This window comes from Helicoverpa zea, chromosome 19 (assembly GCF_022581195.2).
Source record: "Helicoverpa zea isolate HzStark_Cry1AcR chromosome 19, ilHelZeax1.1, whole genome shotgun sequence".
In the NCBI taxonomy this organism is placed as follows: domain Eukaryota; kingdom Metazoa; phylum Arthropoda; class Insecta; order Lepidoptera; family Noctuidae; genus Helicoverpa; species Helicoverpa zea.
The window spans coordinates 6,069,115-6,094,406 of record NC_061470.1 but is presented as its reverse complement, the minus strand read 5'-3'; the positions used below and the strand labels follow the sequence as shown (position 1 = coordinate 6,094,406).

Here is a 25,292-nt window from a genome sequence, read left to right as displayed (position 1 = left end):
ACATTGACCATTACCTAAAATGGTTATCAGATAATTGGGTCCACATTTTGGACAGTTGCATATCTGCCTGATATCGTACATAAACTTCTGATAGAGAGTAATAATCGTTCATATCAACATGTAGCAAATTATTTTCAGATCACAGCAACCAACATTTGACAGAGGAATAATTGGTATAAAAATAATTGGTAATTAAAATATTCTTGAATCAGTTGAGTTGCATCTTTGAACTCGAAATGTAATTGACCGTTCCCAAACAATCGGACCGACAGATTCTGTTTACATTATAGAATGGATAGCGATAATTTGATAACGGCCACGCGGCCGCGGCTGATAATTAGACCGTTCACATGATTTGACATTTAAACTGATAAATCTTTCAGTGACATTGCGAACACCACTCCGTTCACACAAACACACTATGATATTGTGATTGGATCTGTGCTAATGTCTCAGACCATTACAAAAAAGAAGTTTGACTTGTAATAAAATTTACATAATTGTGCCAAAATGTGGTTGGTGTGGCTAGTTTTGGGTATGATCCTAATAAAAACATACAACAAAATAACAAATGGGAAATGTTATTCGGACAAAGTGATGAGCGGGAAGGTGGTAATCGTGACCGGTGGGAACAGTGGTATTGGGTACCAGACCGCGTTGGAACTCGCCAGGAGAGGCGCCAAAGTGATCTTAGGCTGTCGTGACGAGGAACGGGGACAGAATGCAGTACAATCCATTATCAAGAAGACGAAAAATAGAAGCGTAAGATATATGCATCTGGATCTAAGCTCGTTCGCCTCAGTGAGGAAGTTTGTCGAGGATTTCAAAAATTCCGAAGCTAAATTGGATATTTTGATCAACAACGCCGGCGCAAGTGGCGTGCACAGAGATAAGACTGAAGACGGCTTGATCCGGGACATGCAGGTCAATCATTTTGGACCGTTTCTGCTGACTGTTCTACTAACGCCTTTGCTGAAGAAGTCTGCGCCAAGTAGGATTATTATTGTGACGTCTACGCTGCATAGGTTTGGCACCATCAGTGATTTAAACAGCCCACATTCGTTCATGAGGACATATTGCGACAGTAAACTGTGCAATATACTGTTCAGTAACGAGTTGGCGCGAAGGTTAGAAGACAGTGACGTTTCTGTCAACAGCCTGCACCCAGGACATGTCAACACGAGCTTTTACAAAGCGACAATATTAGAGAAGTTACGTACTATGATACTGTATACGTTCTTCAAGAATCCTATAGAAGGTGCTCAGACGAGTTTGTTTTTGGCGATTTCTGATGACTGTGATCATATTACCGGGGGGTACTTTGTGGACTGCAAGGAAGGATATATGGGGATGAAGGCGAGGAATGAGGACTTAGCTGCGAAGTTATGGGAAATGTCTGAACAGATGGTAGGTTTAAAACCAGAGGAGCAAATTTAGATCATAAATAACGTAATTGAAACTTGAACGCTTATTTTGGCTGTAAGTTCAAAATGACTGATAGTTGTGTTCTGAAATCAATTTCGGTTAAAGTGTAATTTATTAATGTTTAGTGCACTGAAAACAAACCAACATAAAAAAAACCACTGCAAACAACATTTATGTTAGTATTTTATGAATAAATTATTTTTTATGCGTATGTTGTGATTATTTCATATTTACATTCTGTATTCTAGATGTACAGGGGATTAAATTGGGACAATCAAAATGGGCCACTTAGCAATTAATCACTAACCTTGCTAAAAAATTACTTATTATTTTAACAAAGAATAGTTTTTTTAATTATGTTCTACATAATATTTTTTCTTCACACACATTGAATAAAGAAATCAACTGACCTTCTTATAACCGGTATCTTCATATATAAAATATAAGAGAATAAAAACCTATATTTTTATTTGTTAACATTGAGACACTATGGCAAACTGGTTATGGGTTTTTAGACTTGTTAATTTAAAAAGGCGTTCACGACCTTGACAATCGTATAATGAGAACTGCCATTTTGATTGTCAAGCGGGAACATCCGCGGTACCTATTTTAAATAGGTATGTATCTTTTTAATTGTCAAGCCTTGTTTTTATAATATTTTAATGTTTATCTAATTTCAAGATTGGTTCATCTTTACTATATGTATAAATTCACAAATTATTTTGATTCATTCATAATTTAATCGTAGTTTTATATTTTAATTTCCATGGGTGCATAAAGTGTTTGAACCCATGTGCTTGTCTACTGTGTTCTATGGACAACAGTCACATTCCTACATTTCTAACACTTCAAAACGTGTAACTGGTAACAGTGCTTTTAAAAAGTGTCTCTAATAAAATCAGACTATCACTTGGCTAACTTACAACATACTTCTTTGTTATTTAAATGAAACGAAAACCACTCGAAAGCATTAGCGTTGTTTGGTAACAGTTATTGCCCCTGCGATTGTATAACTTGGTCACAGATTACGTAGCAAATGGATACTTAACTACATTCAGATATTAGGCCGCTAATACATGGACCGCTTGAAGCAGTCAGGGGCGACCAAGCTGTCGATTGCACAGCGAACTTACGCACAAACACAAACCGCTCGAGCAGTTGCAACTGATTCAGGTGGTCGACAGCTTGAAGCTGTCGCCCCTGCCTGCTTCAAGCGGTCCGGCCTTAGTCCTCTCCCTATGATGTGGACCGTATGCTCTTAGGTGATAGTCACCTTATTTTATGGAAGTTAAATATCCATTTACAACAGCATCTGTGGTGTTGGGTTAGCCAGGCAGTCAACGAGTGAAGCCTGATTGTATGACGATGTTACGACACACTGCGGAACACAACACTGCACGCGGTCGGAATATTGGATGTGGAACTTATTTGTGACAAGTACATTGTATACCTTTAGGTATTTATTATATTAAATTAAGAATTTTTGTTAAGGAAATATAGCCGTCACATAAAGAATGAATACGGCGCAGCGCTTTTGCAGTGAGAAATTCGTCATTATAAAAATCAATTATGATAACTTCGAACGTACAGGCTTAGATGCTGTTCCTGTCACAGTTGATTTAATTGATTTTAGAAATTATTGCACCGACGACAGTGTCGACAATGGTTTGTCCGTTATTCTGCACCGGTCCTAACCATTCACGGACTTTTGAGAACGTATGGCTGAAGTCAACACGCTAAAGCCCTATTAGGCACCATTATCATGCCTTCTATCTTAAAAATAACTTCATAAATGTAAGTAATTGTGACAAATATTTCCACAGTCCGTATATCCGCTAGCCTCACCGCGTCGGGGCGGTCTCGCTTGTCGGGCAGCATGAATATAGGCGGCGCGTACTGCCGGCAGTCGCAGCCCATCTCCATCTGACGTCGCCATATACCATATTTATTATACTGTTTATTATAATTAAGGGGAAATATCCCTTGAACTAGGATTTTCTGATATTGATGTAAATGAATTCTGGCTAAAATTGTAATCTAGTTTATCTTCACTGATTTCGATATTTGTAGATAATAATAATAGAAGGTTTACAAAAGACTTGTAGCTTTAGCACGAATAATTTTACATATCAAAATCCCTCTCAACAAATATACTGTTTATTTTTCCCAGGACCATCCTAACTTCTCATTCAACCACTCAGGCGCGTTCAAGACCCAAAACAAAATTACCCTATCATTAATTTGACTTTTAATAACACCTTCAAATTCAAACATATCTCGGTCGAGTTTTCAAGACTTTAATAAACTATCAATCCTCTCGAGGTACAATTTCTTCGTGCTAAAGCTACATACTCCAAAAATAAAGGTTACTCACAGCAGGATGTGGATGCGGCAGGTACGCTGGCGGCTGCTGAGCGGCGGCGGCTGCGGCGGCCATCATCGCGTACGGCACGGCCGCCACCTGTGGGTAGCATTGCTGCACACTACGTTATATAGCTCTTTAAGATAACAATTTGCTTAGAATATTGTAGACTGAGGTGCATAAGAGTAGGATGGTGTTTCAGTAGCTTCTGTCCTTGTTAATTTACTTGGAAAATGAATAAATACTACTCATTTCGTAAGGAGTATTCTAACGTTGAGTTGCCGAAATATTTTCTGTTATCAAATCACAGATTTAAGCAATGAGCGGTATGTAGAAGTCCTGAAATTACCGCCCATCGATTAAATCGACGATTTGACAGCAGGTTATGGTTTGGTTATCATTATTTTAAATATCATTATAGGCAGCCACTGGTGACTGATCGCTTCCAGAGCTTTATCAAAAAAGGTAGAATAATTAAAGTATGTATTTGAAATAGTTTTACTAATGGGTATTTGGTTGCCCCCGTAACTGGGTTGAGGTCAGATAGGCAGTTGCTCCTTGGTACTAAGCTGCATCCAGTTAGACTGGAAGTCGATCCCAACATAGTCGGGCAAAGGTTCTGAAGATGATGATGGTGCTACATACCATGGGTGGCGGCGGGTGCGGCGCGGGCACGTAGCTGACGCCGGGGCCCATGACGCTGACGCCGCCCAGGTTCACGCCAACGCCGCCCACGCCCACTCCCACCCCCACGCCCACGCCCGATGGCGTGCCTGGCGTGTGTGGTCTGGGAAACAATAAAAAAAATATATTGAGTATTAAGTTTTTTAGGGTAAATATTCTTGAAAAAGTCTTAATTTGCCTTCAAAAGTAAGAATGTATAGACATGGAAATAGGACATAAACAGCATGAACACCAATCAGAAAGTTACATTGCTGTATTATACATACAATAGAGGGGGAGGAAATCCTACGTAATCAAACAGGACCTGTTCCATTATAAACTTTAATCAATTCATTCATTTTTCTCCAATCAATTTTGATTACTGGGAACTTCTCTTCGAGAGTCATTCCTATTATTCAGCCTATAATGTCCCACGTTTGAGCAAAAGCCTCTCCATCTTGCTTCCAAACCTCCCGATCTATAGACCATGCTCATTAATCTCGACGATAGGCCCCAAGGTCGTTACTCCATGTCCTTCGTAAGTTGGACATTATCTAAATGTAGTCTGTAGAGTATGAGGATACTGACCGGCTGGGGTTGGGTGTGCTGGGGCTGCGCGGCGTGAAGGGCTTGGCGGCGGGGTTGAACTCCTTGGCGTTGGGGTTGAGCGTGGACTTCTTGATGGCCGCCACGCGCTCCATGCTGGGCGACGCGGACGACGGCGGTGATGCTGACGGGGCCGACCGCTCCTCTGTGCTGGGAGATTCGCCTTTTGGAGCTGGGGTTGGCTGCTGTATAATATAAAAATATATAATATTTGAGTTTAAGTTAGGAATGTTTTTTTATAGGATTTTAGAATTTAATGTTGTACACTCTACTGTAGTTTAGCTATAGCACAACGCACATATATAAATGCACAGGTTACAAAGTGGGTAATACCAATCGTTTGAGTAAAATTAGATGTATTAGTATTACCGATGTAGCTTGATGAAACTGAACCACTATTTGACTGAGCAACGGACCTTTGAAGAACAACTGATTATAGGATCACATAAATACGGAGCAGAAAAGATCAGAGGAAGTTTGTCCTTTACAAGATATTTTCGTGTCTCGTGACATCCAAATTAATTTATTATTTTTCATCAGAGGTAGTAGACAAAAATCGTCCATTACCTTATGCGCGTTGGGCGTGTCGTGCTTGGGCGGGCGGGCGGGCTTGGCGTGGTCGGCGGCACACACGTTGGCCGACACCTCCGGCGGGCTCGGCGCCGGCGGCGGCTGGCTGCCGCCCGACATCTGAAGGATACGAGTCTTATGTATATCTATATATACTACTCAATAATAATGTAATTGTGTAATTTTTGTGTGTGGATGTATGTTACTCTCTCACATAAAAAAAACTAATGAAGGTATTTAGATGAAACTTTACAGTAATGTAGCTTTTACATAACATGAATAACGCGCGCTTACATTCGTCGTCTTCTGTTGTTTATCAGTTTCTGTTCCCATAAAAATTGAATTATGCATATAATAAGTCATTTCTCAAGAGTATACATTGGCGTTCAGACAGATTTATCAGCCACTGCTGCTGTTCTTTCGAGAGAGATCAGCCAGCTGCACAGCAAATATTACATAAGCATTTGTGCAGTCACAGTTGCACTCACTATTCCTTCACTCTTTGCGCCCGATGGGACGGTAATCCGACATGACCGGAGAGATCAGGCGTAGAACCGACATTTACATGGTGTTTGATGTATGGGATCAAGAGTATGTAGTGCTTAGTTACCGTGGGCTGCGGGTTGAGCGGCGGCGGCGGCTGCGGCTGCGGCTGCGGCGGCAGCGCGGGCGGCGGCGCGGGCGGGGCGCCCGCCACCAGCTTGAAGTCCTGGCTGAACTTGCGCAGCTCCTGCAACACATATACACACACACGTTATTACATGTATTTCTGACTAATGTGGTATAAAATGTGATTTTCCCGTAGTTTCACCCGCGTCCCGAGGGAACTTCTGTCCGTACCCGGATAAAATATAGAGGCGCGGGTGAAACCACAGTCGACAAGTAGATATCTCTCTCCGGTCGTGTCGCATTCTCGTTCCATCGAGCTATGAGAGTGTGAGAGTGAAGTGAATAGGGAGTGGCCCTGTCTGCGCAAATGCTCGTGTACTACAATATGTCCTGCGCAGCTGGCTATACGTTAAATCAAAATGATAATTTGGCTTAATGTTTTATTTTTCTTTAGAAATAAATGTCCTAAATAATATCAGTTTATGTTAATTCAAGTAGACAATGACATGTATGATACTGACCTGTACATCGTCCTGCCTCCTGGGTTCCGGAGGTGGCGCGTGATGTCGAGGCGGCCTGCTGTGCACGTCGCCTGGAGGCGGTGGGTTCTGCGTAAACAAACAACAATATTATTAATATCTGCCTAGTCTTTTGAAAACAACTTTAGGGTGGGTTTCCAGTCTCCAGAACTGCATGCAGATCCGTATCAGTGTCTTACATGTATCAAATGACTTTCTGGAGGTTTTAACAGTTATCAGGGCAACAAGACTGATATTTATACCCTTTTAATTTAAAAAATTTACTGAAATACTGCCAAACACTTAAATATAAATAAGATATGCTTACGTGATGATGATGTGGTGGGAATCCTTGCCGCGGGTGTGGCGGAGCTCGCGGCTCTCCGTTTACTTTGTTCGCACTGCTCGGAGGCCTGAAGATATACACATTACTTATTACACATTTATAATTAACATTCGTAAAAGCAGAATCTATGTAAAAACTGGATGTCGTGGTATGAATTGAGGAATGAAGATCGTGTTTTAGAGCAGGTGCTGAATGTGGATGTAGAGAAAAGGGACAATTAAAGAAACAATGGATAGACTTTTAGATGGAAAGAGTGTCACTTGAGATATTAACTTTTTCATTGTTTCTGTTGAAAAAGACATGCTGTGCTGACATCAAAAAGGTCTGATTTCTCAACTTTGGAATAGATTTATACATGAATGAAGAGTTAAAGTAGAACTTTATGTAGCAGCCAAATGAAAGAGACATTTTTCTATGTTAAAAATGGCTATATAATGAAAAAATATGGTGTGTCACGTACTGGTGCTGCTGGTGCGGCGGGAAGGGCGGCACGTGGTAGCCGCCCTGCGCCGCCTGCGCCGCGTAGCTCTTGCCGCCCGCGCCCGCGCCCAGCGCCGCTACCGGGAACTGACACATACATGTTCATGTTATACACGGTATTAAGAGAATATATAGACAATCAGAAAAAGGTAATGTGGTAAACACAGGAATAATATAACTTAAATTCATTATAAGTTAATTCCACATATCGGGTGTTTCGTACCTAATCACATTCAACACGTTAATATACTGGTTATTATTACGTAGAATAGCACAAAGAAAAATGCGTGTGGCCAAACCACCGAATGAATTAGATAAAGTTTTCTACAATTCGCCATAGAATATCCTTAAGTATATGTGATTGGATTTAATGTGATTAGGTACGAAACACCCGATATATTTTTGACCTTTAGAAGTGAAATACATAAGAGAGAAGAGAAGAACAATGCCATCAATTCCATAGAGATTTTATCGCACGTTGGTTAATTAGCTCTCAATGGTGATGTAAAGTAGGATTCTTGATTAAAACTTCTAATATGGTGTATCTGACACAGTAATACACTCACTATAATTTCGTAGTACAGCTAAGATGTTCATATATCTTTAGAAGTGGGAACATATAAAATGTTGTATATTGAAATATGCTCACAGCATCATCCTGGCGTCGGTCTGCGGGCGGCGTGAGGTGCGGGCGGGCGGCGCGGTGCTCCTTGTCCTTGGGCGGCGCGGGGCCCGCGCGCCCCACGGGCGGGGACCCGCCGTTGTTGGCCGGCCCTGGCTTCACCAGCTTGCCCGTCTGGAAACAACGTAAATACTTTGTTATATTACTTCTTTTTTCATTTATTGTAAATACATACGTGTACATAGAGGGTTATAAGCTATCATATATGTAGATGTAATTATAGTGAGCTTCTACTAATCTTTCATCAAATAAGTTGCAGGCTTACAAATACATAGTATAAATATATCACATAACAAAGACATAGTATAAATTTTCTCAAATCTGCATGATGGTCTCGAAAATTTAATGACTGCTATATTAAGTCGCATTTGGTGGCACTAACTTTATGTGCCCCTAAGCTCAGTAGGTAATAGCTAATGGTAATGTTGAGCACCTTTCAGAATACAAGTTTAGATAGGAGATCAAACACAATAAAGCAGTCATTTTAAACTTTAAAAGACACTGTAAATGTCAAACTACTTTATGGAATTCTAGCGCCAGCTATTAACATTTCATTGTGTCTACTATACAAGGATACATCCAGTTATATTAACTAGCTTTTTAGAATATATAAGAATAAATAAATAGAACATAGAACCGTCTAATCAATCGAAATGAGTTTTCTGTTATGTAAATGTATAAAGTTATCTTTATGTAAACAACAGGGAAGTATCGGCACAATATTGGTATAGTTTGAATTAATTTAAATAAATAAATGATTTTGCATCGTTTATTAAATACATGCATCGATTCGAAACCTTGTTTTTTATGGTCTAATAAGAGCATTTAGAGTGCTATTATGTTGCAGTTTCTCAGTAAAAAGTTTTACTTAAACAAATAGGTTTTACTCTATTTAAGAACTAGTTTATTCATTTGATAGTTAATTCATTTATAATTTGGTGACTCTGGGCACGGCATATTTCAGTTTTGATAACAGCATAGGTCAGTTTCCCAAAGGGGATAAAATCTATGCTAAATCATAGCAGCATCGAAAATATACAGAACCACTGCTGTCACATCACGGAGGAAGGAACATGAGCGGAGTTGCCATAGGGCAGGTAGGTCAAGCGCCTTTGTTGTAGGTCTAGTAACGTACAGTTCAATGGACTTTCTTCAATAGATATTGTAATAAAAGGTTATAAAATTCATTATCCATACCTGCATATTCTTCCTCTTGTTGGGTATGACGTACTTGCCGGCGGCGGCGGCGTCCTGCGGCCGCACGACGGCTGCGAAGCGTTCCTCCTCGTCGCCGTTCTCCAGCTCGATGCGCGCCTTCGACGACGCCGCGTTCTCGATCTCCGCCGCTATCTCCTCGGCTTTCGCTTCCGCGTCCCTGGAACGTGAATAAAAATAACTATACTGTAAGAATCACTCTCATTGAGCAAGTATGGAGGCCTGTGCCCTGCAGGACGATAAAAAATACTGATGACGATGAACTGTAGAAGTAAGAGCGAGATATGTGTGTAATACTGTCCTAACTATTATGGCTAAGGTCTAGACAAAGGACTTATAAAATTTGATTCAAAATTCTACGCTTCGTCAGGATATCCTTTAGAAAAGTGTCTATTCTATGTAGGGGATTACATCCTAATCGCTTTTTGAGAATATTAGTGATTTTTTAAGTTTCTTTTTTGCAGTTCTTCAAACGACTAGCCTAATATCCCAATACACATAACTACCAATTTCCAACTAAGTTCACAACAACTCACCTATAATCCTGAGTATCCTTCCTCTGCAGAGGCAAAGTATAACCAGCTAACGAGTGGTCGTAGGTGCTATGCACGCCGTACACCTCTTCGTTCTTGCGGAACATATCGTTGGCGTCCCAGCCGTTGGCGCGGTGGTCCAGCTCCAATTCCTCGAGCAAGGCGTCTCCGTTCACTTGGGGAGCCTCGCCTACTTCCGCGTCGCAGCCGTCCCAAGGCTCCAGGTAGCGTTCCTCGCCAGTCCTACCATTGCCTGCGGCGACACCTGGCAATACAGTTTTCTTATTAAGTAATATAACTTTGGGCTTTAATTAGTGGCTTCCATGAGGCCATCATTTGAACCAAACTCGATGTACTTGAACAGCGTTTAAGAAGCGAGTAGTGTAGTTGTGTTTACTTTGTCGGAACTTTCGAACGGAAAACAGTAACATTGCTTATGTGGTAGAAATAGGTATAGTAGCCATACTTTCCCGGATAAGCATGTTCACTACCTAACTACAGCTGTCAGCAATTACGCATGTAGGAAAAGTCGTTGCAAGTCGTTTATTGTTTTTACGTCTTTACCGAAAATGTACATGACACACAAGTTTATAGTAATTGATTACTCATAGGGAACTTTAAACAAAAATTTTCTACTTCACGTATCAAATTTTGTTTAACTTTTTACACCTATATATACCTATATACTACATAATATGACTAACTTTCTACACAATGTCTCAAGTCACCTTAACCAGAGTTGCTTATCTCAAGTGGATTTGCCGCCACTTGAAATAAACTTAACAAGTTACAGTTAAACTTCTAGTTATCGCTGTTACTGGCAACATGTTCTATTTTACAAGTACAAAGGCCAAACTACCGAGACGACCATTAAAACATAATTTATTGATACTTATTTGTAGAAGCAGAAACTATAATATGGCAATACCTACAGGTAATAAGGCTCAGGAGATTGCCAGTATTCGTTTCTGCAATACATATATTAATTCTTAAGCCATTGTAATTAAACTGACCACTATAATTAAATGTGAATATAATTTTAAGCTCTAGCTTAAATTGCAAGAGATGGTAACAACCCTTCTTTTGAGTTTAATCGAATTTTAAGTTATACAATATTTAATGTCAATCCACAAACGCTATAATAAGTAATAGCTATAATAAGTAATTTATGTAACATTAACTTGTTTTTGAAGTCGTCTGAAATTCAGAAAACGAATCGAAAGAGTTACAGCGGCCCTGGTACATAAAGTACTGGTACATTAGGAAGGAACATGGCGGGTTTTAAGTCAGTAAGAGTCTGACACTCCTTCACGTTGCACCCACAATAGGAGGGTTCATTTAATGATTTCTTTAAAAAAGGCGTGTACTAACCATTAAACTTGCTAGATATAGCACTATCAGTCTGGAACACATCGTGTGTGGCGTACTCGAGGTCTGAGTCCTTGGCCCTGATGGAGACCACATCCTGCGGCTTGAAGATCAGCTTCTCAACCACCGAGTCCACCGCCACGACGCCCTCTTGGTCCACGCGGTGAGCCACTTCTAACACAACCTGGAAATAAAGAAATTATACTGTCATTATTAACTTAATAACCGTACATGGATAAAATACCTATAGCCTATGTTTAATAGGGATAATACTGCATGATAGTGGTGAAAGATTTTGTTAAATATGTGCAGCATTTTTTAGTTTCTTTGTTAACAGACTTCCCAAAAAGGAGGAGGTTCTGAACTCGGTAATTTATATTTATTTTAACATTGTATTTATTTGTTCTTGCTTGCTCATTTCATTAACAAGAAAATTATTAAATATGTAACAAAAAATATTAAGCTAGTACTATGTACTAGTTAATTTTAATTCCAAGAAAGGCAAGGATCCTAACGACATTTCCCTATGGATGACTCAAATCAGTTAGACATAACATTGCTTTATCGCCATGCAATTCTGTATCCGATGATTAGTCGAAGGAACAAATTCGGAGAACTGTGTCTAATGTTTAATACTATGGACGTTCTGATAGACGATTAGAGCTTTGTTTACATTTGTGCACGATCCTTTTGTCTTATTCCGCATGGCTAAACAAACGGCGTACAACGAGATTTATATGATTATCTGTTGTGTTGGACAATACAACACATACTATGCGATGGTGAAAAGGCGACAGCATCTTATTCAATTTAAAGATGTTATGAGAGTTTTATAACGACAAATTACTTGCACCTAGATAAATGTACTCACACTTGGAGAGTTCTTAACCTCATCAATATTTAGCATAATAAGTGTTTTCAAAAAGTCCGAATAAGTCCACATATCAAATCATGAAAGGGAATAATTCCTGTCAGTCGTTGTATCGCATGATTCATGTAGTGCAATGGAAGTTTACTGTCTGATACAATAAGATGTCCATCAGACTAGATTATGCCAAGGTACTGGTCGCCCGACCACCACGTCCGCTCATTTATTAGGTACTCTTATCAATGGAGTTACAGTTTTATAAATAAGAAAAGAAATGACGAACTATGTATATATTTTTAATTTCACTGTGGATGTAAGTTCTGACTTTAAATCGTGTTATAAAAGACAAGAAAGTAACAGAGATAAGAGATGAATACATTCTTTTCATCGGGGTCTATCCTTTGTGTTACTATGCCCGTCTTCCGGTTGATAGGGCGCCTCTTTTGTAAAGATTAACTGATGACGAAAGGACATATTATATTGGCATTGTCAAAGCTAAATAAGCGTGAAGGAGTCATGTTTAGGGACACAGCACGTGGTGTTGTAGTTTTTACTAAACCATATTTATGACCCAAAGCATTGTTGATCATGATTTCTCAAGATAGATTGACAAACTCAGATAAAGTTGATAGAATTATTACGAAAAATTGTGCAGTAGAAAATATGCTAAATGCTAGGGCGTAGTAACATAATCTCTAAAGGATAATTTGAAAACAAAGCAACATTACACGTGGCGTGCTGTATCAGACAGACAGAGTGCATACGACCTTGTTGCACAAGCACTTCCCAGCGGATATGAGTAATAGCAGACATGTTTATTTTTCCTCCAATATTGTGAACGACACAACAAAAATAATTAGGTTTATTTCACACTGATATTATGTAGGAGAAAGTTTGTTAGTGTGTGTGAATGTTTGTCACTTTTTCATGATTTTAATGAGATCAGAAACATAACTTATACATCAGCATAACTTATACACTAGGGAAGTAGTTAAATTAGGAAGAGGGTGAAACCGCTGGCGGTTTTATAAAACTATTACTTGTAATAAGCATATTTTGGTCACGCGGTTTTTCTCAGAATAAAGTATGGTAGTATTGTTTACAATAGCCTATACTGTTACTATAAACACGAATCTTATAAATGCATTGTTCTGAGTTTGTGGCTATTGTTTGTAATATATTGGAGCTTCGTGTCTCAAAATATATTTTAGTACTAGTCGTTTACTTTACTTTAGAACTACGTTATAACTGAACTAGGATTTGATCTGATGAAGTATCCGGACGAATAATTAAGCCAAAATGCACACAGCTTTTTGCATACGCTTAAGTAAAGAAAATTAGGGCTAACATTATCATGTTTGAGAATCTTCATATACATTAACAAGTTGTTTGTGGACAAAAAGATCTCTGAACTCAAAATATATGCAACCAAAGTAGTCCCTCATATGAAATTCATGGCTACATAACAAAAACAATGTGCAAGTAATTGTTTTAACGATAGCTCACTATCTATCGCCGCGTGAGTAACATGACATTTGAATCCTGCGCAATCACCTTCCTTAACCTTGTGAAAATTAAAGGTGACCACAGGATGATATGAAAAAATACAGATGTCTTGTCTAGCGGTTTATCAGCGGTTAGTCATTCATTAAATGGTGAGTTATGAAGAGAAAACTGATTAAATTAAACTTACCTAAATTACTAGTTGCTTACTACGTATAAGTTAATTATGACGGTTTTGTAGCATTTACTGATTTAATTACCTTAATAAACGATGATTTATGGTTTTATAATAAAGAATGCACCTTTACTTCTAATTGTGAATATGAAAAAGAGCTTTTCGTTGCAATTGCAGCACCATAATTATATGGTCATAAGACACTTCGATACTTTTACTCATTGGACAAGTGTGACGGTCAGTCATCGAGTCAATTAATGAAAAACAGACTCACTGTTACAATAATGTGCGATAAACTGTTTTCACGTCATCATGAATGAATTAGCATTGATTACGAATTCTGACGTCTATTACAAAATTGCGATAGCTATTAGGTACATTTGGCCATTCCAGCGTCATAGTCTGACAGAATTAGGATACGATGCATTTCAACATAAGGAAGATTCGAACAGCTTCTGAAGTTGAGTGACCAAGACTGCCAAATGCCTTGTAATTTCTCATAATAAAAATATAAAACAGGTGCAGCATTGTCTGATTAGAATAACACAGCTAACCCAAAGGTCAAAGGTTAACGCTGTAACCGCAGTACAGACGGTTTTTGTAACCATCATCCTAATCTTAATGCGTACATGTTCTGAGAATTAAAGAACACGTCACGCGCAAGGTGTGAAAGTCAGACGTAATGTGGTATTAGTTGTATGGTCATCGCCCCTGTGCGGATTTTCCTTTCTGCGTCAGAGGGGTCGCGGATAACCAGTTCATCTTGATTTATTTTGACGGAAAAAAACATTGATTAAAATTGATTATCTGGATAATCTTTAAAATCAGTCTAGCCTGTGATATGCAATTGGAATTTGCGATAAGATGAAAACTGATAAAATATTTTAATAACAAGCTTTTATATCATTTCACTTCCATCCCAAATTATGTCTTGAAAATTGCATTTCATCATAATACACTTAGATTTGTTTCCTGATTTGTCAGATGTCTTTCTGAGAAATGCGCAAGGCCACACTAAAGGAATTTCTGATCATGAATTCTAGATGAATACGGCCGACCTCTCATACATGTATCATACAGATTGGAAGAAACATGTCACCCAATGGTAGTGGCATTTATTCATTGATTCCAATGATATGTTATTTATTCACTTTTCAAAGACAAGATACATATATGGATTATTGAAATATATAAACCGGGAGTTTCCCTATCAATTAACGCGTAATCAGCTTTTAGTTAAAGAAAACGTACAAAAGCATTTCATGCTAAGTTTTGTTGGGGAAACCCCATAATTCCTACAATGGTACAAAATCATGACGGCGCGCCTTTTCATGTAGTTTATTCGTGTTCTTATACTGTTACATTTGAGATAATACTTTAATCTTACCGTTATTTCGATCTACCAAGTTAGAGTACTTTTTGTTTTTTGTTGTCTCCAAATTGCAAACATTCAACAATAGGTCTTTAGTATTCCTAATTGGTTTTCAATTATTATATGAATACCCTTCTGATTTTCGATCCAGCATAAAAAAGTATGACGCACGAGATAAGCCGCCGACTGTAGACCTGTTACAAAAAGTTAGAGTTACCAGCATACACGTGGCTAGTTGTCCGTATATCACATTAAGCTATGGTAAGCGTAATCTAATATTACTTCCTCTAGCTTTATCGTATCCTGGCGTACTGCCAGCCCACTGTACAACAAAATCTTCTCCGTTAAATCCTGCCTCTACTAATTTGTTTATGATATCAAACTCCAGCGAAACTCCCTTAGAATCGCGTCTGGACGTAAAATCGATATGTAAATAGAAAACCGCAGACGTATTAGAAAGTGTATTGACATTTGGATCCATACGTTTAGTATTTTATTTTATTAGTGGCAGCGAAAGAGCGTGGACCCAATCGTTAATAATAAATGTGGTAAGTGTGTGTGTGTAAATGGCTTGAGGACGTCGGGTTCGGCCTTTGAGATCCAATCGATATCAGTACGTCGCGACGGAGGGTTAGCCATGTGCAATGTTTATGACTACAGGTTACAAGCGCTGCGTTGACTTTTACTATTACGTAGCTATGCTAGACAATTTATAGTAGCTAGGACCATTCACTGTTACCCGATGAAATATGGCATACTGGGAGCGTAAATATCTTTATTCCATATCGTTTACACGATCTCGAGATCATTAAAAGCTAGGAATTCAATAATTGTGTAACTAAGATGAGCATCTCTGTTCTATTCGGATACTATAAGAGTAGAATCAACTGTGGGAACAGTAGAAATTAAGTTCTCAAAACTGGCTCATATTGTACCTAAGAAATGAGTAACAGAATCCTCGAAAAAATAAGTAAAATTCCGTCTGGACTGGACATAGTCCGCCCATAATAAATCTGTGATTTAAAAGGTTGCCCAAGCCTTTTAAATACTGGTTTGATGGAAAGCTATTGTCTCTTCCTGAACACAAAGCATCTGCAATAACTTCTGTCGCCTCAAATTATACTGAGAAGCATAGGACACGTCAAAAATCATGAATCACTACTTCAACTCCTATTTAACAAATGCAAAGCTAGAACAAACTATAACTATGACGGTTATCTCAAATAATTATTCCTGGAACTGCAAACATGGCGTTGGTAATCTAAACCTTACTACTATGTAGTTAAAGTCTATTTACGAAGGTAGGATGTTATTGATAATGGTGCTGATAGAATTTCAGGAAATCTATAGCGTTTATGTTTGTCTTATGGTGATTGGATGGGGAGCCATGCTTTGTGGGTGGAGGTGGACTAATTAGTTTTAGGGTTGCCATGAAATAGGGTTCTATTGTATCTGTATGAGCTGTTCAAATATATGCGAGATTAATTAAGTTACGAATAACTCAATCTGACGCCGTTGAAAAGAAATAGATGAACGATTTTAAATCTATTTGTGCCAGAGTTACTTCAACGAAGAGTTCCTAGGGTACAAACTTGACGTCATACCGGAAAGCCAAATTCATGACCATAAAGTTTTAGGTTTTTATTTCCTTATGTCTTTTGGTTAGTCTTAGGTAGGTACACTTTAAATTTTTGAATGTACTTATAATATTTTATTACTTAGTCCTCAGACAAACAAGGCTATTGTCAATTCAGCTAATATCTACGCCATTTTCGGTGGATGCCCTCTACTCCAAAACAGGGTGTAACTTTATTAGAACGTCTTCTACCTACCTTCTCCTTTACATAAACGAGAAGTGTAGCTTCTTCCATTAGATTTTCACACACAACTGACATTTACGCCGTCTAACATTTTACATTATGATCATATTTTGTAATAGCACACACTAGAGCACTTTTATGTACAGCAAATAAAACATCTGCTGCCTACTAAGACTAAAAAACCGACCGAAATTCAGAAAAAACAGTGCAACATAAAGAAACTTATCAGTACAGGCGTAGTTTTAATATTTCAGCGCGGTCTACTATCAGAGGTCACCGAATCTGTGTATATTTCCGTTATCTTAGTACAAGTTCCTGCAGTCGACGCGGAAACGTCAAATAAATTGCAAAAATATATATTTAAAACCGGCCAAGTGCGAGTCGGACTCGTGCACGAAGGGTTCCGTAAATTACAGTTAAATCAACCTATCTCAAAAACTATAAGAGATACTTTGATCAAACCAAAAATCGTTGAAAGAGTTAATTAGCATGCATCACCTCTATTTTTTTTAGAATTTTATACCCCGTAGTTATAAAAATAGAGGGGGGGGGACATACTTTTTACGACTTTGAGAGCTGATATCTCAAAAACCGTTCACTTTAAGAAAAATGTTTTTTAGAAAACTTTATATCATTTTAAAAGACCTTTCCATTGATACCCCACACGGGTATGTACATCGAAAAAAAAATTTTCATCCCTCAGTTACATGTATGGGGGGCCCCACCCCCAATTCTTTTTTTTACTATTTAGTGTCATATTTTTGTAGCGGTTCATACAACACATATTCCCATCAAATTTCATCACTGTAGTACTTATAGTTTCCGAGTAAATCGGCTGTGACAGACGGACAGACGGACAGACGGACAGACGGACATGACGAAACTATAAGGGTTCCGTTTTTGCCATTTTGGCTACGGAACCCTAAAAATGTATATTTTCATGAGACCTGAAATAGATAAGTTACTACTTAACATTCAGTAATTAAATGTTTCAGGCTCTTAATTTGGATTAGCTTAGATTCGCGGCAATTAGCGAAGAACTAATTAAAAACAGTGTATTACCAAGTTGTTGATAATATACATAAATCTTTGTAATTATTAGATAATTAGCGAATTATATACCTAAACAAATCCATATTTTAAAATGAGGTTTATTTAATGAAACTATTGCTTAGATTTACATTATTGGCCGTAAACACGCATCGAGAATTTAAAATTGGCAAAATAAGCAAAAATATTGGGTGCTTCCGGCAAATACAACGAGACTCAAAACTCCATAATTAATAAACGTTCTTGTCGGGTCTTCAACATTTAAGCGAACTCAGAAACAGTCTTTGCTATACAGCAAAGACTGTTTTAAACAGCTTTAGAAGTATTCGGAAAAAATAGTTGGCCAAAACAAAAATTGGACCATTTCTCCAAACTTCCACTAACTTAAGTTTCTTGACACTTCGGCAGTTGATAAGCTAAAGAGTAAAGACTTAATTCGAACCCAAATTTATTCGGAAATACCCGGCAAAACTACGTGATAAGAATAAACATAAACGTGCTACAGACACGATAAAATGTATAAATGTCTCAATGAATAATACAGTGGCGTTCTGTCTATTAACATAGATGCGAATGGACCGTTTAGATCGATGTAATGCCATTCTTTATCAACAAATGGTTATTATGGATAGAGCAGATGTCACTCCCCAAAATATACATGTGCTAACAATTCGTACGACCATTGACCTGAACAATGGCAAAGACCTTGCTTCGCACTATCATCATGCATATACACTTTGTCTTTATGCCTTGTTGAACGAAGTTGATATTTTATGAATATCATATCTACTATCTCGGCAATATCGTGATGTAGGTGCATCTAATCCTACATTACTAGATAAAGCTAGGTACGAGTCAGACTTAGGTGAAGAAAGGAAAATAGGAAGTTTTCTTATTGTAATCAACTAGACTACTCAAAAGATTCAATTTGGAGATCAGACGCAATCTACAAGTCCTTTACGCAAAGAAGAAAACGTCGCGTGCGCAGGTTCACGCGTTCATTCCGCGGTCGCTGGCTGCATTCATAAGGCTGGATAAAGCGTAAAACAAGAGTCAATTAACATGTGTCATCGGCCAGGAATTTCCACCGTCTCGACGTGCGTCCAACGTGAAGGTCGAGCACCGTCTGACTGGAGCGTTTTCGTTGCATTAACGGACATTATGCTTTGAGGTCGACGTTTGTTTCCGCTGCACGTTTTGTACAATTTTGCGCTATCTTTATGTGCATGTTAGAGATTTTTGTACGTGTCACCTTTTTGTTTGTGTAGCGTAAAAGGCGAGGCAAACTTTTAAGTCATGTGAGCAGCGGTGTTCGAAATTAGGTGAATGATAAAGAGGTCAAACTAAAGTAATTAATAATATACTTTTTACTTAGATATGCCGCTTGTAAACAAACTTTTATCAACAACACAAACGATTATAAGAGAATTTGTATCAAGCAGTGTAACACAGCGAATCCCTAACAGAACTAATTGAATTTTCATTATGAGACACGCGAACATGGTATTAGTAAATACAATTAAATTAATTGCATGGTATTAACAATGTCCGTCCGCACTCGATATTAATACGTACTTGCAACCCCATGTAGTCTGAGTGCAGCCTGCCCTTCGTAATAGGGTATAACTAATTAGAGGGCTGGATGAAATCTAGGGTTTAGCGAGCCCCTCCATTCAATTTTTCCAATTAGAGCCTTTTAATTTGTAACTTCAAACGAATGGCTACCAGCTAGGGTGATCAGGGTTTTATTATGAAGTTATTTCAGGCATTAAACTTATCGCTATTGGATCAAAGCTGACAAGATATATTAACATAGAAATAATTTGAATCCCTATAATTATTAAAATTTACTGAATCATTATTACACTTAGTGATAGAATCATAGAACTGTAGTAATTAAGATCATTCGCTTGAGTTTTATTGTACGAAACACTTACAATCAGCTTTGATCACAAAAGCAAGATTCGTCCTATCTACAACATCATGGGCGCTATATACGTATTAATCATGCCTTTAACTACGAGATATGTACAGAACACAACACCAATAATAAAATCTTACCTAGTTTACGCACAAAATGGCAAAGGTGTCAGGCGACGTGCAGGAAACACAACGTATTCGCGGTACGACGTACAGGATACAAATGTAATCGTATTCCGAAATAGTTAATATTGCAGTATTGATCACTAGGAGATGACACGGGAGCACTAACGTGAATGCCCTGGGAATCGAGGCACGCAGCGCCCTCTATTTGCTTATAGCCTATGAGTGCCCGCCCGTTAGAGACAGCCACATAGAGATGAATTGCATTTAAATACGACAGGAAACGAATTAATTTTACACAAAACACATATATTTCTTGATAGAAATAATTCCAAACTCGTTTAAAGATCAAGACTTTTTTATCTTACACAAGATAATCGATTTATCAACTTGTTTTCCATCAAAAACATACGACAATTTCTCGAACTCAATTCGCAATAAAAAAGCACCCTCATAAATTTAAGGAGTTGAAAAAGGAAGGCATAAAATCAGCTGGTTTACCGCGCATGTCCAGCCGCGGAGGGGTGAGAGCTCATCCGAATAAGCTGGTAATCTAACTAACTCGACACTATCTTGCACTTTTCACACATCACACCATCAAGGTTCAAAGCACTGACTGTACCGAGCCCAAGCACGTCCTTTGTGTAACAAATCGAATGAACCACTACACGGAATGGAAAATTGTCACTACACAAGAACCTAAGTATCTTTATATCCGTCATGAGCAGCACAGCATCAAGTCATCACTTCACTTCACGCAGGTGATACCAACGTTAAAATCCTTTTAAAATGTCCAAAACCATGCTACAATGCGTTTATTGATTCGACCTACATTTCATAGTTTCGTGGGGGTCACGCCAAGCGCAGATAACACAAAACTGCTCCGTTACTGGGATGCAATTTTATTTCGCACACGACCAAGACAAAATTGACAATAAAATAAAGCAATTATGCGGTTACGTAATTAGTTAAGCGTTAATGTATATCGCAATATGCAAAACAATCGCTAAAACATATGGTATGCGAGCTTGATGTATTTAAAATAGGTTATCAGCACTGCATTGGTTAGAATGTTTAAGATCTGTGGTCGGACGTAAATTACGTGGCCTTATCAGCCTTCGATTGGAACTTAGCCTATTTTCTATGCGTGCTAACAATCTGACAATTTGTACGATTGCAAATATATCGATTACGGTCATAAATATTGATTATGTAATTGAATGTTAACTTTTATGTGGAAGTAAGCTCTGTTTCGAGGTTTGCCGGCCGGCTGGCAGGCGTTCGCGTAGAGGGCGCGGTGAGACTGAGGATGAATCTATGCACATTTACGTCAGTACGGGGTCGTTCCTACTGTAATATTTATGGTTATATAATATTATGGCAGCGGCCCGGGCATACAGGCCGCGTGGCGGTGCAACTTTGTTACTTACTGTTCCTAATTAATGCAAAACTAATGTTTTAATTCTAGCCATATTTAACTTAGAGTAAGGCCACTTCCAGACGGAAGGCGTGGTGAACAGGGCGGGTTTGGGCGCGGCAGGGGAGGGACCAGTGCATTACAAGTACATTAACTTTGCACATGACTTACCTACAAGTAATAAATATGAACGTCTAAGCAACAACGCAATCCCCTAAAGCACGAGGTTCAACATGTAAAGGCATTATATATTTTTTATAAATAACGAAACTGTTTAAGCTAAAACGCCAAAACCGTCACACATTACTAACTGCCCGACAACAGCTACTGAAATTAGAAACATGTCCAAAACACGGTTTTTATGTACCAAAATAAACGGCAATTAGTGAGGTAATATGGTTTGAACGCTTCGTCAATAGTTCACACATACCATGCTAATAGTTTTTCTCCTCGAAAGTGAGCGGGACACGCAATACAAGACGTTAAATCGTTAATCAATGTCTAAGTCAGACTTAGACATGCATATGCATGCATATTTCAATTGAAGAGAACTCACAGTTTGTTCTTGTTTCATCTAATTGAGGTATTAAAACAATCTCCAACCCAATTTTTACTTTAGGAAATCCCTAACTATAGTAACAACCATTTTTGAACGATATTTTCCGATCATACCGACAACTATTGTAACCATTAAACAGACACGTGTATGTAAGATAGACGTAGGAAAGTCCGCGAAGTCACATCTCCTGCTGCGAGATAAAAACTAAAAAACAGAAGAAATTATGTCCGATGCAAAAGCTACTGAAAGGTCACATAATTAAAGTATACAACAAATAACTGTTAACAATTAAAATTGTAGTTTTGAAAATTGTTGTCAGTCAGTGCATTATGTATTCTTTATGAGAAATGAAGTTGTTCTTAAGCCTAAAAACTATTTAAAAAGCTGATAATCTTGTCTATACCATAATGGGGATATAAACGGATACACTTTTGTTTTTATTATGTTGCTAGCTCATTTGGTTCACTCGTGCTTTCTTTGTAACGACATGTGTGATTTCTTCCTTTGGCAATCTTTCAACGCTTAGAAAAAGTATAGGAGAACATCCTGAGTTGTATTATTACAGATTATAAAAACTTAACAAAATGTAAGTATCAATTCTCTCAAAGATTTGGTAAACCGACATCGCAGTTTGCCATTTGCAGACGAAAATTGTATCGAACGAGCGAAAACTGGGTCTTATCGGTATCAGTCATTTCAAGACCATCAACCTTATCACATGACAAACGGTGAATCTTAAGTTATGTTTGCGAAACCAACTGTACATCTACTTCACATAATTGAATTTAACGCTGAAATCATTGACTTCGTAAATAACATTTAACTAATTAAAAATCCAACATGAGAGAAATCCGCCAATACAAGTTCTTTAGGAGTAACTGTGTGCAAAATAGCCGATTTAACCATGATAACTTTTAAGAACAGTATAAAAACTATTAGAAAGATATTATGGATACAAGGAACCCAAATTCTACAGATAGTTACACAAACAACCGGCTTAACGTACTTTATGAAGGACGAGGGGTCGAGACTCTCAATATTCGGGAACGATCACCCCTTCCAAACAACATCTCAAACCTGATCTGATGAATAACAGACATGATTGTAATGCAATTTTAATAATTGTCCGCGAAAATTCACCATAATGCATGTCCGCCAAACAAACATGACAATCAATGGTTAGTGATCAAAAGCAATAATAAGATCCTTCTTCCTCACTGATTTTGAGCACATCAGACAAGAGAATGCCCAAACCGTATTTGTAATTTGTGATGAGGGAGCAACTTTAGGTAACACGTGGCGCTATCCTGTTCAAACCGAGGCGTGAATACTAGCCAATTTGATAATAAACGATCCTCTATTTCAATGCTAAGTTATTTCCGTGCAAATATTACGATGTTCCTATTTTAGCATTCTATTAACGTCTACATTGTCCTTAATAACAGCTGGCGGAATTTCGTTTGTAACTTGTTAAGGCTTCTTTCTCAACTTTTACGATGTAAACAACTCCCACAAAGATTGGGTCAAGTTTTCCGGTTATGTTTTCATTTATGTCATGATGTAAAACAGAACAGGGTGTCCGTAATACGTTTTGGTTAATATCAACCAGCAAATAAAGAAAGCAAAGGGCAGGTAAACTCCTCTATCATATATGGGTATCAAAGCAGCTAGCTATAAGTTAAAATTATATCCTGGTTTTGGTTTGAAAAGTGCCCGATTGTTTGTTCCTGTTCTTGTGTTAAGTAATTCTGAGGCGAAAAGGTGCCCTTACCGATAAAAGGCTAGCCCTAATGTTCATACTTCAGTAGAATAAGTCTATGAGAGTGAGGGAAAAGACAGTGCACCGACATCTGCACAAATGCACTATAATATGTCCTGCGCAGATGGCTGACCTTCAACAGCCACCATGTCCAAACTCCGGTCTAGAGAACATCATACAACAAGTGAGGACAATAACTCACCTCAAATTGAGCGCTGAAAGTCTTGAAGACGCCTTCCCAGAGGCTCCCTGACTGCGTGAGCACCTGCACGATGTCGCCGACGTGCGACGTCGCTGCGTGCATGAAGTGCGCGTTATTGTACACGCCCTCTGGCACCACTCGCCCGCGTGGTGATCTGGGACAAGCAATACACGTCAATAAATGCCCTGCTAAATTGTTCGAATTAGTTGCGGATGGTTGCAGTGGCTCTGGGAATACAAAGTATACAGGGGCTTCCCCTATACACATCTCCAAATCCTGCCACACCTAAGAGTTAAATTAAGCTGAAGTTTAACAGGCAAAACCAGCCATACAGAGAGTCATGAGAGCCAAATAATGTCCTATTTCGACTGTTTATGTAATACTTATTGTAATGACGTATTTCCGCCATAATAACAGAACTGACAATTTCTAATCTAAAAGCTAAACTAGGTAGACCGACTTTGGTGACTAGCAATACGTTTCCGTACGATTCGTCGCTGACGTAATATTATACAAACGTTGAAAGGGAAGTCGTTAAATGATGGACGATCATGCGGCCTTACGGAACAGAGATATCATTTGAACCTTACTAGAGAATTCGTACAATGGATTTGTGAATTTGATATCCCAAAATGCTTTTGAACCGCTATCTAACGTGCCGCGCTAATCATGTGATTTGAGTATTTACATTCACCGATCATTGACCTACACAGAAAGCGGCGCCCTTGAGTTTTTTCAGTACGCAGTTCGTTTCAGACGTGTTATATATCGAAAAAACTGTTACATCATCCCACTTGAGTTTTATATTAACTGGAAGAATAATACCTTGTTCTAGCGCCGTCTCACTTTATTAAGATTTTGCCTAAAACCTGCTGATTTTCTTTATAAAGCCATGCAGACTGCTTTCGCCAGTCGCCACGGTTGCAAACTGAATTAATTGTAAACGTGTGGTAATCTCTCATATATGGATAGTCTCGTTTTGATTAAACTTTTGTCATTATTGCAAGGATGAGATATAAGCGCACAAACCGGATAGCGACAAGTTTCGGAAAAATAGTTTATTAATTGTTACGTTACGCTATAAGCATTAGCAATAGGGCATGCAATTTCGGTAAAATAAAAATTACCGGTAAAAATTCGGTAATTA

General features: G+C 38.4%; 2 protein-coding genes across 2 annotated transcripts in view; one reads left to right on the top strand and one right to left on the bottom strand.

Moving 5' to 3' along the window:
• Positions 1-25,292, bottom strand: part of LOC124639504 (ataxin-2-like protein) — a 43,113-nt gene that overhangs the window by 10,261 nt on the left and 7,560 nt on the right. The window contains exons 2-14 of the mRNA XM_047176904.1: positions 24,146-24,299; positions 11,381-11,561; positions 10,013-10,274; positions 9,459-9,636; positions 8,229-8,375; positions 7,560-7,666; positions 7,082-7,166; positions 6,757-6,843; positions 6,237-6,356; positions 5,624-5,746; positions 5,039-5,241; positions 4,433-4,574; positions 3,800-3,886 (exon numbers count right to left, since the gene is read on the bottom strand). Coding sequence (XP_047032860.1) covers positions 3,800-3,886; positions 4,433-4,574; positions 5,039-5,241; positions 5,624-5,746; positions 6,237-6,356; positions 6,757-6,843; positions 7,082-7,166; positions 7,560-7,666; positions 8,229-8,375; positions 9,459-9,636; positions 10,013-10,274; positions 11,381-11,561; positions 24,146-24,299 — 1,876 coding nt within the window. The remainder of the gene's footprint in view (positions 1-3,799; positions 3,887-4,432; positions 4,575-5,038; positions 5,242-5,623; positions 5,747-6,236; positions 6,357-6,756; positions 6,844-7,081; positions 7,167-7,559; positions 7,667-8,228; positions 8,376-9,458; positions 9,637-10,012; positions 10,275-11,380; positions 11,562-24,145; positions 24,300-25,292) is intronic.
• Positions 363-1,636, top strand: LOC124639535 (retinol dehydrogenase 14-like). The gene has a single exon (XM_047176952.1). It carries the CDS (start codon positions 511-513, stop codon positions 1,435-1,437), a length of 927 nt encoding a protein of 308 aa, XP_047032908.1. The 5' UTR covers positions 363-510; the 3' UTR covers positions 1,438-1,636.